Source organism: Propithecus coquereli, unplaced genomic scaffold (genome assembly GCF_000956105.1).
Source record: "Propithecus coquereli isolate 6110/MARCELLA unplaced genomic scaffold, Pcoq_1.0 Scaffold47, whole genome shotgun sequence".
NCBI classification, from domain to species: domain Eukaryota; kingdom Metazoa; phylum Chordata; class Mammalia; order Primates; family Indriidae; genus Propithecus; species Propithecus coquereli.
The window spans coordinates 5,791,066-5,805,540 of record NW_012150507.1 but is presented as its reverse complement, the minus strand read 5'-3'; the positions used below and the strand labels follow the sequence as shown (position 1 = coordinate 5,805,540).

General features: G+C 38.7%; 2 protein-coding genes across 2 annotated transcripts in view; one reads left to right on the top strand and one right to left on the bottom strand.

Annotated features, from left to right (window-relative positions):
* The window catches only part of SKIV2L2 (superkiller viralicidic activity 2-like 2 (S. cerevisiae)), a 97,921-nt gene extending 89,328 nt beyond the window's left edge, over positions 1 to 8,593 (bottom strand). Inside the window, exons 1-3 of the mRNA XM_012655266.1 lie at positions 8,251 to 8,593; positions 3,943 to 4,080; positions 2,312 to 2,378 (exon numbers count right to left, since the gene is read on the bottom strand). Coding sequence (XP_012510720.1) covers positions 2,312 to 2,378; positions 3,943 to 4,080; positions 8,251 to 8,378 — 333 coding nt within the window. The 5' untranslated portion in view covers positions 8,379 to 8,593. The remainder of the gene's footprint in view (positions 1 to 2,311; positions 2,379 to 3,942; positions 4,081 to 8,250) is intronic.
* A 59-nt stretch (positions 8,594 to 8,652) lies between these two features.
* The window catches only part of DHX29 (DEAH (Asp-Glu-Ala-His) box polypeptide 29), a 52,344-nt gene continuing 46,521 nt past the window's right edge, over positions 8,653 to 14,475 (top strand). The window contains exon 1 of the mRNA XM_012655265.1: positions 8,653 to 8,986. Within this exon, the coding sequence (XP_012510719.1) occupies positions 8,806 to 8,986 (181 nt within the window). The 5' untranslated portion in view covers positions 8,653 to 8,805. The remainder of the gene's footprint in view (positions 8,987 to 14,475) is intronic.

Sequence of the window (14,475 nt, the reverse complement as noted above, 5' to 3'; positions counted from 1 at the left end):
TAGCCCGGGCAACAGAGCAAGACTCTGTCTCAAAGAAATTAATCGGACAACTAAAATATATAGAAAAAATTAGCCGGGCATGGTGGCGCATGCCTGTAGTCCCAGCTACTCGGGAGGCTGAGGCAGAAGGTATTGCTTGAGCCCAGGAGTTTGAGGTTGCTGCGAGCTAGGATGACGCCACGGCACTCTAGCCCGGGCAACACAGTGAGACTGTCTCAGAAAAAAAAAAAAAAAGTCAAATCCTTAGCAATTATTCAATGGTGATTTTTGATAGAGCAGTTTCAAAGAAATGGAGAGAAGAAATCTAACTGTAGTGGATTAAAAAATGAATGGAAGTTTGGAAAGTCTAACGGGTTCTTCAAATAGACAACTCTGAGAAGGAAGGGACCACGTCTCTTTTGTTTATATCTTTATCCTCAATACATAATAAAATGCACCAAGTACTCAAAAGGTAAGTATTGAATAAATGAGTACAATTTGTGAGGGAAAAATGCCAAGTTCCCTACCACATAACGGAAACACTGTGCTAGCCTGGAGTGCTCAAGAAATTGTTACAAAGTAGATTAAGCAAGTACCAAGAAGTACCCAGCACTTTCTTGCCCTGAAACAGCCAGCTCAGACCAGCCCTCACTGCTCTAAAACTGCTTTAGCTGTCTTACAGTGCCCTTTAGCTCACTGTAATACTAAAATCTCTGCCTACTAGAAAATTATAATATTATTAACATAACATGGGTGGTATGACAGCCCATGATGATAGTACCACTCAGGTGTGATTTGTTTCACTGTGAACAATGTTACAATGTAAAAGTTCTGCTTCACTCATTGGCAAGGGATTTAGGCGGCAACGATGATGTAGATCATACATGCAAGAAAGCTCCTGTGGAAGAAATTCCTATGCCGCCCAGGAACAAGTGCCCTTGTAAGCAGCCTCTAATAAAGTCATCTAACTCAGCAAGGTGGACTTGGCTGAGTCATTCGTTGGTCTCTTGGCTCCCTCTCAGTTTAGGGGACAGTTTTTCAATACTGTCCCAGGATTTTCCTGAAACAACAAGGAAGAAGAAAACCACACAGTGGCTGAAAAGCAACCTAGAACAAAAGAGAAACTTTTAAAGTCCATACACCGGTAAGAAATGGCAAATAGAAAAAAGGAGACTCTAGAAACAAAGGGAAATTAAAAGAAACAAAGTCTTAGTGGAGACAGTATAAGGCACAACCAAGAACACTGGCAGAACCACCATCTTTAGCCTGGAAGGGAGATGTGACAGTTACAGACAGGCTTGGTAATGGAGGTTATAATCAGAGGACACTCAATTTAATATCCTCAAGCTTCTAAAGTATGAGGTAAAGTTAGCCTGCTGAGAAAGTGAGAGGAGGTGACAGAATGGCGGTCTTGAAGATAACAGTGGAGCACAGAAAGAGCTTTTGACCTCCTGAGGAATGGGTGTGTGTGTGTGTGCGTGTGCGTGTGCGTGCGTGTGTTTCCCATCGTTAGTAAGCCCAGAGGATTGAACAGGTTCTAACATAAATCTTGAAGGAATGATCAAATGGACATTATACCAGCCAGACTAAGTGCTCTTTCTAAAGAAATATAAAGGACTTTCAGTAGACAAATAGGTATTTTAAAAGATAAGTTTCTAAATCTATATCAAAAGCAATTTTTTTTAATTTGGAATTACTGTTTATTCAATAGACTTTTCAAAAGATTCTCCAAGTACCCGTAATTCTAACTTGCTATAGTTTATACTGTAATGATAACAGGCTTAAGAGAGAAAACGTGTTATAGTTCCCTTATGTCCCCCTCATGTTTAAATTCTCACAGCTAAATGAATATTACAAGCTATCAATGACCACCATCTTGTGGCAGAACAAAGACATTGCAATTTATCAGTCATTGGACAAAGACATAAAATAAGATGTAACCTGCAAAAATAGCACTGTTACTTGACTTTAGAAGCATGAAAATGAACATGTACTAAATATCTACTCTGTGCAGAGTACTTTTCTTATATAATCTTCATAATCACCCCATGAGGTAGATCCCCTTATTCCAAATTTACAAATTAAAATACCAATGTTCAAACAGGTTAAGAAATTTACCCAAGATTGTAGTTAGGAAAATGCTGGGCCAGGATGAACGCAGATTTAATTACAAAAAACCCCAACTCTTCCACTAGACTACGTGTACTCCAAATAAACTATTTGTCGTTTCAAAGGCCCTCAAAGCTAAACTGCTTGCTGATCATTATACTACACAGTTCAAAGAAAAATCACATCTATTAACACTAACCTACTGTATGCCATTTGCACTTACCTCATGTGTACACCCTTCGACAGTTTCAACGGATTGTACCTTGACTCTGGGCATCAGGTCTGCCAAACTTTAAAAGAAAATTGTTAAAGTCACACAGATATAAGTTATTTTTCTATAATTTGATAAGCCTCTCAACTGCTTGTTAAGGAAAATGATACAGCCCAATTATCAGTATTCCAAATCAGAAAAACTTTTGCTATTCAGAAATTTTTTTACATTATTCACATACATACTGAAAATCCAAAATGGTCAGTTAACATCTCTTTATTTTTTCCTTTGAGACAGTCTTCTTCTGTCGCCCCAGCTAGGGTGCCGTGGCATCATCATAGCTCAGAGCAACCTCAAACTCCTGGGCTCAAGAGATCCTCCTGTCTCAGCTTCTCAAAGTGCTAGGATTACAGGTGTGAGCCACCAAGCCCAGCCAGTTAACATCTTTTATTACAAATACACAACAGACTGGCAAGTATATCATTCAAAGAATTATGTCAGCTTAGTTCCAATAACTACTTTAAATAAAAAGTACCTCCACAAAGCATTGTCACTACTTCAAAACACAAAGCTGGTTATAAAAACCATTACACAATAGAAAGTACAAAATATGCTAGCCCAATTTAGATGTTGCTATAATTTACAGAAGTTTTCCTTATTGTCCTCAAAATCGCAAGTTATATTCATCTAGGTTCTCTGGTCTTTGAAAGAACACAACTGCCAATAAACTGAAAAAAAATAGATAAATGTCTTTGGTAGATTCATTACTCTCTTATTTATTGTGCTTCTGATATTTCCTTTAAGTTAATAATAATATTTTGGATAAAACTCAAAAATTTCAACAATAAGAAACAATGATTTTATACTACCAATATTATCTTTTAACCTAGTACAGTAGCTTGGGCAAATGGTATATCTTAAATATTTCAGTGACACATCTATCCCTATTTATAGAATATAATTTTATTACCTATAACAACAGTTAAATGGTTTAAAAAAAAATCATAGAAAGAATAAACTCTTCATGGTAGGGCCAAGCTGGAATACGGCACACAAGAAGGGAGAAGCAAAGTTGTAAAGATCATCACCACAAAAGGAAACAGGCCACCCTAAGATACTGGCATCAACTTTTATAAAGTTCCAGCTTTCAAAATCAGATAAATACTAGCTATTTAATCCACAGATATCCATGGCAGGAGTCTTGAAATTCATAGCCACTCTACTCCTACATGTGACATGAAAATCTAATTTCTTCTAATGTTCCTCCCCACTTATTTCTTTCATTGGGTCAGGTTTTTTTTTCCTTTTATTCCACTCTTCCAGTGATCCTCTTCTTGAGACATTAATGAATAAGGGAAACATGTATTCCCTTCTTTTAAAAATATCAGGTTTTAAGATTTCTTTCTCAAAATTGGATTCTAAAGTAGTGAAAGATGAGTCTTTTATATATTGTCCTCTAATTTCCCAAATTCAGATAAATGTTCTATATTTACATGCTTGTATGAATATACTCAGAATATTTATCTTTCTTTCTCTAACTTAGCAAATGCTTTTTAAAAATATCAACATACGATCAATTTTTAAAATTTCATGCAACCACCTAAATTAAGAGTTACTAACATTTAGGACTATGGAAATATTACCTTAAGTCTTCAGTTATTGACTCTTCTATCCTGGGCTTCTTCCCAAAGATGGGTTCATCCGTGCCTTCAAAATCTGCATCTCTCTTATTTTTTCCACTATTAGTTGATTCTGATTGTAATTTGCCATCAAAACGTTTCCTAAAAAGTAAATAGTTCAGAATTAATTCCATAGTATCAGTTCTTACTTTATGGGTGATACCATAAAACACTGTTTCATAGCATTAACAGTCATATTTTAAATGGATGAATGTTACAAATCAAAACTGGCTAGAGCCCAGAATACTAAATTTATAACTAGTAAAACTGAACATTGCTCCTTTAGGCTGACACTATTTTAACCGACTGATCAATCTCAGAAGAGTGGAACAATCAGACATTGTGTGTCATGGTGTAATCCAATAGGAATATGTTGTGCCACTATAAAGAATTGTTAATCTAAAACAACTGAACCTGAATCTAATCAAGCCACTAGATCAGCACTAATATATAACATACATAGTGCAAGCTACGCATATAATTTGAAATTTTCTAGGTAACCACATTGAAAAGAGGTAAAAAAACATGTAAAATAAATTTAATACATTTCATTTAACTCAACATATGCAAAATATTATCACTTCAATTACAATCAAGATAAAACTTAATGAGCAATTTTACAATTTTTTTCATATTAAGTTTTCAAAATCCTGTGTGTATTTTACACTTACCTCACATGTCAATTTACAAGTCATATTTTATGTGCTCAATAGCTACATGTGAATAGTGACTATTACAAAGGACAGTGCAGCTCTGGAAATAGGACAGTTCACAGTAAATACTTGAAGATAGAGGAGTAAGTTAAATGACAGCTTAAGGAAGCAAATCCAGGATGTGGGAAACTCCACAGAAGAGCCTGGTTTGTCCCCTCACCCATCCCTCCAAAAAGAAATCAATGGCATAAGGAAAAAAAGAGGGAGGCTGTTGCAGAAGGAAAGACTTAAGGGATACATAGTAACAACCAAAACAGTGTATGGGCTTTTTCTGGATCCTGATTCAAATACCAACTACCAAAAAACTTTTGAGATGAATGGGGAAATCTCACTGGCGATTTTCAATGATATTTTATTAAGGAATTATTTATTGTTTTGTTGGACGAGATGAATACTGAAATATTTAGGGAGAAAAAAATAAGATAAGCAGCATTTGATTTAAAAAAAAAAAAAAAGAGGGGCCAGGCATGGTGGCCCACACTAATAATACTAGCACTATGGGGAGGCCCAGAAAGGAGGATCACTTGAGGCCAGGAGTTCCAGGCCAGCCTGACCAAGAGTGAGATCTCCTCTCTACAAAAAATAGAAAAATTAACCGGGTGTGATGGGGCATGCCTGTAGTCCCCGCTGAGAGGCTGAGGCAGGAGGATTGCTCAAGCCCCCAGAAGTTTGAGGTTGCAGTGAGCTATCATGGCACCACTGCACTCTATCCCAGAAGACAGAACAAGACCCTGTCTCAAAAAAAAGAAAAAAGGTGTGGGAAGAGATTAACGATGACCTGATATTGCTGAAGCCAAGTTATGGGTACATGAAGTTCTTCATATATTTTTTATATGATATATAGAGTTTGACAATTCTCATGTAGTTTTTTTTAAAAATCCCTACTTGGTCTAGAGTATTAAATACATAGGACAATTTCTTCTAAAGTTCCATGATTTGCCCTCCTGTGTTACACAGATCAAATGGGAACCATGATTCACACATATGATAGTTGCAATCAGGTAAATTGGACTTTTTCCTAAAAATACCTAGAAGACAAGGTCTAGCTAGAATTTTTGGTAGTAATCAAAGCCCCTTAATCTACTAATGTCCTTGTTTTCTTATGTATTTCCTTTCTCTAATGTTCACATATTTCATAATAAAATTAAAATGTAAATTAGATTATTTTTATTTCCTCAATTTTCACAGTGGAAGTTTGTGAAACAGCTTGTCCCTACTATGCTGCAAATCAAACTAATTTTACCCTAGTCATTTTGAGGTAAAGTATATACTAAAGAGGTAAAGTATATACGTATTGTCTTCATAATATCAGAGTTGCCCATTTAAACACACCAGCAACTATTAATAATTCCTGTCTTGAAAAAAAATAAAAAGAACCTGTCCTCCTTTCTCATTTTCCCCGAAAAGTTCTCCCAAACTCTCCCACTCCCTCCAAATCAATGAGTGGAAGACTATTTTTCCTCTTTGTTCTACACTTATGCGACATTTCACACTGATTTTTCTGCTATCCCTCTAATCTCTCATTTAGTCTTATGCATCTTCTCCAGTAGTTCTCTGCTAAGTAACACTATACTGTCCCACAGGGATCTTCACCTCAACAAGCACCAATTCAAATGACGTTCAAATATATACCTCCACTCCTGGTCTCTCTCCAAACTCCTATTAAAACTACCCAATGGACATTTCCATACAGATATACTACCATCATCTCACTTTGTCTCAAGACAATTTTATCTCCAAATTAAAACCTCTGAACTTATTTTTTTTTTTACCCTGACATCCAAATTAAAAATCTCTTTTGACTCCCTTTCCATTGTTCTCCTTAATTAATTAAGGCCTGTCAAATTTTTCCCTTAACATGTTCCTATCTTTTCATCCCTCTGCCACCTCCTGAGTTGAAGGTCTTTTTACTTCTATAACTGGATAACTGAAATACTTTACCTTCTTACTATGAGTGTCTATTCTTTTTCAGTATACAGGTACTCTCCCATCCACTACCATATTAATCTTCCTAAACTATTATTCTATTTATCCAGTCACTAAGTTAGGAAACAAAAACATAAAAAATCTTGTTTAACTGGGTTTTTAAAATGAAGTAAAAACTCCTCTGCTTGGGACTAGCTTCGTGGCTCATGCCTGTAATCCCAGCACTTTGGGAGGCCGAGGTGGGAGGATCACTTGAGACCAGGAGTTCAAGAACAGCCTGGGCAACATCCTGAGCCAGCCTGAGACCCCCATCTCTAAAAAAAAAAAAATTTTTTAATTAGCTAGTTGTGGTAGCGCAGGCCTGTAGTTCCTGTAGCCCTAGCTACTCAGGAGGCTGAGGTGGGAGGATAGCTTGAGTCCAGAAATCCCAGCCTGTGGGACAGAGAAAGACCCTGCCTCTGGAGGAGGAAAAAAAAAATCAAAAAACTACTCTGCTTGATATTAAAGGACCCTCATTATCTAAACCCAATTTATATTCCCAGTCTTATTTCTTGTGGTCCCTAAGCAAACACTCCCTCCAGTCCAATTTGTGCTCCTAAAAAATATCTTGGCACCATTAACATACCATTTCCTCAATCCAGAATATTCTCTTGCACGTAAGCCTCCCCAAAAAGCACAATTAGTTATCTCCCTTTCCTCAACTTTCATAACACTTAACTGTATGTAACATTCATTTTAAGTCCATCCCTCACTAACCTATACTATAACTCTTTAAAATGTGTATCTGTTCTATCTTCTTACCTAGACCGAATTCCTTGAGAGCAAAATCATATCTAATTTAATTTCAAGCATCTATCAGGTATCTCCCCTCCACGCCAAGAATACATTTTGTTGATTAATAATGAGTCACCTTACTTTATCTAATTTAAGTAATAGCTTTTCCTTGTTCTACCATAAACAGTTTTGTACACTTTTTGGTGGTTATATGCATCGGTCTATACAAATGTGTAGGACACAGTAATTTTAAAGAATTTTCTAAATAAACTCACGATAGCCAGCGTTCATTGGTTTATAATGTGCTAAACGTTGTTAGGTGCTTTACACGTATTACCTCATTTAATCCTCACAACAACCCTAACAGTAGGGGCTATTATCTCCATCTTATGAGAGAGAAAACTACAGCTCGAAGATTAAATTTCTCTCCCTTCTCCTGTTGCTATTTGCTCTTCCTCCTCCCCAAATCAATTCAAATCATTTTTCTAAGCTTCTACCCCCTTTATTCAACTAATCATTTGTTTATTAAACACCATGTGCCAGGTGTGCTGGTGCTGTGGTTACACAACCTAAGGGATAGCTTACCTGCCCGCACCTCACCCGCGAAGATAGGGGTAAAGCCAGCAACACAGACGTAGGGAAAGCGTCAGAAGCTCACGCTGCCTGCCTATATCAAGAAACGCCAAGACCCCGTTTCCCCGAATCAGCATTCTTCTCCCCTCTCGAACTTTTTTCTCAAACCCCTTCATTTGCCGACGCCACTCAGTGTATGCCTTTCTCGTGCTCTTCATAAGAGAGTCGTGTTTTCTTCTCTTAGCACCGAAATAAGAAATAAAAACAACTGGTACATTTTCCTTACCCGGCCTTGTCTGCAGACCCTGGAAGACCCTTCCATTTCCCCTTCTCCTTGTCTTTTTTGGTTCCGGCTGCAGTGGTCGAGTCGTCCTCAAACACGCTAAATAGCTCATCCCCAAATGCGTCCGCCATCTTTCAGAGCTATGAGACCGAATTTCCTTCCTACCCACGATGCCCCGCGACCGCACAGATAGTGACGCCCAGTGAAGTCAAAACAGTGGCCCGTGGGAGACAAAAGAAATCGAGTCGCCCGGCGCACGGAAATTCTCTCCGGATTTTTTTCCTTTTTGATCTTTGTGTTTTTTCCGACCTCTACCGAGTCAACAGCTCAACGGCTAAGAGGGAGTACGGCGCCATGCGGCAGGTACTCGGGGACGCAAAAAGGCGGAGCTTGGAGAATCGGACCAATTGCGAGACAGCGGTCGCCCCTACCCGAAAAGCCCGGATGGAGGACGCAGGGTGGCGGCGCCGGAGCCGGGGAATGTGAAGAGCTTTTGGTGGCTGTGCTGTGGTGGCTCCGGGGCCTGGGCTGCGAGGAATCTTCTACCACAGCTGCAACATGGGCGGCAAGAACAAGAAACACAAGGCGCCGGCAGCCGCAGCGGCCCGGGCTGCCGTGTCTGCTTCCAGAGCCAAATCCGCCGAGGCCGGAGCTGCCGGGGAGGCCCAAAGCAAGAAGCCGGTGGTCAGGCCCCCCCCCGCCGCTGCTGCAAGCGCCAGGGATCCCCGAGTCAAGCAAGGTACGAGAGGTCGCCTGGCCCCTGGCTATGTGTCCCGAGACCCTGCTGCTTGTCCGGAGAAAGGAGCCTTAGAACCCGGACGGACCCTGGGGCTCAAAATTTGTTATCTCCCACACCAGGGGCTGCTGGCTTTTCATGGAGTGGCCTTGGTTTAGTTCTGTCTAAGCTCATGGGGACTCCAAAATTCTGATGGTAACACTGTTGCAGCTTGGCGTTTCCCTTCCAAGAATAAAATAATTGCATTAGCTTCTGTTTCAGCAGAGATCCATCCTTGAGCCGTCATCTCAGCTAGATAGGCTAATGCAGAGATGTTAGTGAGTGGAGTTCCTAACGTCCTGGTGCCAGCCCCATTTTTTACTTGTGTCTCCACGTATTCTGGGAAAAATCAATACTTAATAAGAATTACAATACTTACACACTGAACATGGGTGTAGCCTATTGTGAAATTATATGCCCTCTTTTCCGCAGTGATGTATTTTTGCTTACTGTGCAAATTGGTTTGATAACTTGGTGATGGCCGATTCCTGCTGCAGATCAGCAGGCCACTATTACGGCTGGTTTCAAAAAATGAACGATTATATGCTGTTTTGTTCTGCTCGGGTTTGCTTGTATTTCTTACTGGAATATTCAACAAATATTTATTGCCTATCTGTATGTATATGCACAAGTACTTACCGTGTCTGGACACGTGTATCATTCCTCTGTTGGGATTGAGGTGAGCAAAATAGAGACATCACGTCTCATGGAGCTTACCACTCTAATGTCAGAGATAGGCATTAACTGATAACATATTGCTTTATAATTGATAAGTGCCACAAAGAAAAGCTCAGCGTAATCATAGTGTAATCTAATTTTTACTGGGGGGGAGCAAGAATCATGGGTGGTCTCTGAAAAAGTGACAGTTAAGCTGAGATCAAGAGGATGAAAAGGAGTTAGCTCTAAAACATGGCAGAAATAGTATTCTAGGCAGAGGTAATGAACACCATGTGCAACGATCTTGAGTCGGGGAAGAGCTTGAGGAATTCGTAGAATAAAGGCATTGCCAAAGGAGGAATCAGTCAGAAAAAGTAGGCAAGTGCCAAACCTTTACCTAGAAAGTGGATAATAGTTCTTTGCTTTGCAATTTATTGAAATGTTTTAGTTACAAAGTTAGTTAGTATATTTGTAATTACAAATACATAGAATTAATTCTTGACTACTGTGGCAGTTTTCCTCTGTGGATCAATTTCTTTTTGACTTTTCCTTTGTCTTTTACTTACATTTCTCTGAATCATTTGAACTTCCTGGCAGTCGTTTGTTGTACTGTTTGGCTTCCCTTTCCTCCAGCCCCCAAATGGGACCCTTTCTCAAGGTGTCAGTCCTCGACAGTATAGCCCCCTCCTACAGCCCTTCTAGGAAAGTTCATCTATTTCTATTACTTCTGTTATCGTTTCCTTTATAGAAGACTTCTCTTCCAAGCTCAAGTCAGCCATTTCTTCATGTACCTGGCCCATTTGGCCCTATGTTTTGCAGGCATCTCTACTTTAACACGGCTAAGTCTAAACTACTCTTCTCTCTTCAAATTAACTTTTCTTTCTACTTCCTTGTTTCTGTCTTTTTATATTCCTGTTTATCCAAGGTCAAAAGTTAGTTTTAATGTTTTCCTTTCTTCCTTGCACTTAGTCTGTTGCCAAGCTCTATGCAGTTTTCACTTATATGTCTTTCATATATACCCTCTCACTTTTAATTTGTGTATTTGTGTGGTTCACACCCTAGTCTCATGAACTCCTGGATTACCAACAAAGCCTTTTAATGAGTCTCCCTAGCTTTGCTCATTATTCCTCCTCTAGTCTGTCTTGCTTATCAGCATCAGATTGATCTTCCAGAAATGCTGCTTTGGTCATAGCATTTCCCATTTTCTTCCACGGCGTCCTCACTGACTTTATAATAAAATCCAAACCATTTAGCTGCATCCGAGACCCTTTTTCCAGCCTTTTTACTAATCCTAGTGTTCAGCTATACCAAATCTGGTGTATTTTCATTGTTCCAAATGGAACCGTTGTCTTTCTCCTTCCTCATATTTATTCTTGCCATTTTCTTTTCACAGAGTGCAGTCCATCCTTAACACCACCTACCAAAATCCTAAAATACCCATCTCAGATATCAACTGCTTTTTGAATTCTTCCTGATATCGACAGCTGATGTATCATAGTTATTTTCCTCATTCTTTTTGATAGTTAGGTCTTGCCTTGTGGTAGGTGAGGAATTATACATTTTATATATCCTAAAAAATGACAGGAGGTAAGAACTGTCATGGATATATATTAACATCTCTGCAGTATCTACTCCAGTGCTGTACATGTGTTCATTCAGAAATTTTCTTGGATAAATGATAAGCAAAAATTCAAAGGGATTATTAAGACCAAGAAATCAAAAGAGAAAAAAGAGAGATTACTAAATTTGTATAGATTTTTTTGTTTTTCTTTTTGGGTTTTTTTTTTTTTTAAGACATGGGTTCTTGCTCTGTCTCTCAGGCAGTGGTGTGATCACGGGTTCCTTGAACTCCCGGCTCAAGCTATCCTCCCACTTCAGCCTCCCAAGTAGCTGGGACTATAGGCACACTCCACCATGCCCAGCTACTTTTTTTTTTCTTTGTAGAGATGATCTTGCTCAGTTAGTTGCCCATACTGGTCTCAAGCTCTGGGCCTCTAGTGATCTTCCCATAGGTGTGAGTCACTGTGCTCAGCCTTTTGGGGTATTTTTAGATAATATATAATAAACCTACTTTGGAGAAAAAAATGCAAAAGTACTCAACTCTTTGTAGTTCTTAATACAAATGTAATTGTTCTACTCCCATTCCTCCTTATCTTCCCAATCTGAAGGATTGTACACAGGATAGTTGGTCAAGATTGTACTCTAATCTAGAGATACAAAATCGCTGCTACCACCAACTGACTCTTGGCACAATTTTGGGCTTTCTTGCCACTCTTATTTTTTCATTTCATTTGTTCATCAAAAAATTTTTGAAGAGCTGATATATGCCAGGCAAAATTTTAGGCACTGGGGATACCACACAAACAAAACAGACAAATCTCTTTCATGGAACTTATATTATGGTGAGAGTGTGGGTGGGGGTTGGAGACTTACGTTTTGGGGGTAGAAGATAAACAGGTGAAATCTCTTTTATATGGATGATGATAAGAGCTTTGGGGTTTAATAAAGCTAGTAGGCAGAATAGGGAGGAAAGTGGGGAGAGGTTCAGTTTTAATAAGGGTGGGTCAGGCATCATATAGAAGGTGACATTTAAGCAAAGGAGATAGGTAAAGTTAAGTTACACAAATAACTGGTAAAAGAGCCTTCGGGGAAGAGGGAACAGTAAAGGCATTGAGATGCAAGGCTTTAAGATTCAAGGGTAGCATGTTCTGGGAATAGCAAGATCTTTCTCATTCTGCCCTCTCCTTTGCTTTTCTTGCTGTTCCTGTGCTTTTGCCTTAGAAGTGCCACTGCCTTCAGCCTGGTTATAATTAGCTTAGCTGCTTTATCATGAGGTGAAGGAGACCAAAATAAGAGGTTCAATAATTTAAATTTTCTCTTCTATCCAAAAGGCTTGTGTTTCTGAAAAATCCAGGAACCTAGTTGAAACTTAAAATCTTAAGAGATTTTAAAATCTCTATTATAAAATCTTATAAGATTTTATTTCCCTCTTAAGTGGGGGCTGATGTCATGAATAAACTCATAAAAGTCATAATAAATATTTTTTTCTGGTCACCAAAATAAAGCACAATCACAGAAGTCACAGAAAATAGTGACTTCGTTAAGATTAAATGGGGTAGGATGTCTAATTTGGTTTGGAATGGGAATAGTTTCCATTAGGAAACATTTAAGCTGATGTGTTCTGAAGCAGCCAAGCTGTCGAAAGATCTGGAGACAGAGTATCTGTGGCAGAGGGAGCAGCAAGCCCAAAGACCCTAAGGTGGGAACAAGCTTGGCAGGTTGCAAAAAAACATTCTGTGTGGCTGGAATAAGAGAAGAAAAATGTTAAAATGATATTGGAGGTCTAGGGGAGGAACCAGACCAAGTGCAATGGGAAGTGGGGGGCTGGCGTTGGTATTAAATAGAAGAGAGACTTTAGCTGATTTATATTTCAAAATTAGGTGGCTCTAGTAGCATGTACAGCCTCATAGGCCCTAATTGCTCCGAGTATATCAACTTACCTTCATCTGTTCTCTTGGCACTCTGTACTTCCCCTTGATAGCTTATTTGGGTAATTAGTTGCTTACTAATTATATTACTCCTCCAGAATATAAGCCCCAGGAGGACAAGGACTGGGTCTTATTTACCATCAGAGTCAAGTCCCTGTTTGGATTCCTTGCCTGATTAGCCTTTTTGCAGATATACACATTATTTATTTTTTATTTATTTATTTTTTAAGGTAAGCATGAAAATGAGGTTTATTGAGGAGAGAAAGATAGGATTATAGGGCAAGAGCAAGATAAAGGTTTACAGAGCATGATACATACGCCACAGATGATGACCAGACCCACTGTGGCAAGGACCCACTGTTGCCACAAAGGGAGAGCAAAAGGAAGGGCACAAAAAGGAGATATACACATTATTGATTGGAAAGGAGTCAGAGTGCTAACAACTCAAAGTGAATGTCTTAGGGATAGTGGGTCATTAGCATCATTGTTTGATAGAAAAATACATTGTAAAAAGAACATGGATCCAAAGAAAGAATATTGGGCAATAAAAAACTGATTCCAGTTGATGTTTTTTTAAATAGCTGAGTCATTTTGAGGAAATCACTTAGTTGATCTGTGCTTCAACTTTCACATGATAAATATTTTTGAGAGTCAGTTACATATGTCGCATTGTTCCATGATCTGTCATTTATAAATTTGGAATTCATAATACTTTGCCTTTGAGATTCTGCAAACAAATGTCCTTACTTCCAGTATGGGTTTTAATAACTTTCACCATCTGAAACACAAAACCAAAAGTTGTGGAGAAAGGTCTCTTAAGCAGTAAGGAAAGTAGCTAGCTATCTCTTCTTGGCCCTTTGGCTAAGGTCAAGTGTAGAGAAGTAGCTATCATAAATCCTATGTACTTTACTTGGCAAAAGAGTGGGAACCAGCTTTATTCCATGGCCTACTAACTTAAAATCGTATTTGAAATTAGGATTACTAATTTAGCAAATTTGAATATCTGTTTTCTTCTGGCATCTTCACTTTTTCCTAGGTAACAGATTAGAAGCTGTGGGTGGGGAGCTGTTAGGTTGAGGTTCTGAAATTTGACAGCTGACAGGAGAGGAGAGGAAAGACTCACCAAATAGAAAATTAGAGCAGTTGCAGAGAATTGCGTAAAAGGTAAGCTGAGTGTTTTCAGTAGCTTCTGCAAACCTCAGTGCATTAATAGATATTTATAATATAAATGGATTATAAAAAGGTTTGAATTTTGCTTATTATACTCTATACTATGGCAGGAAGTATAAATACATTTTAGAAGGATTT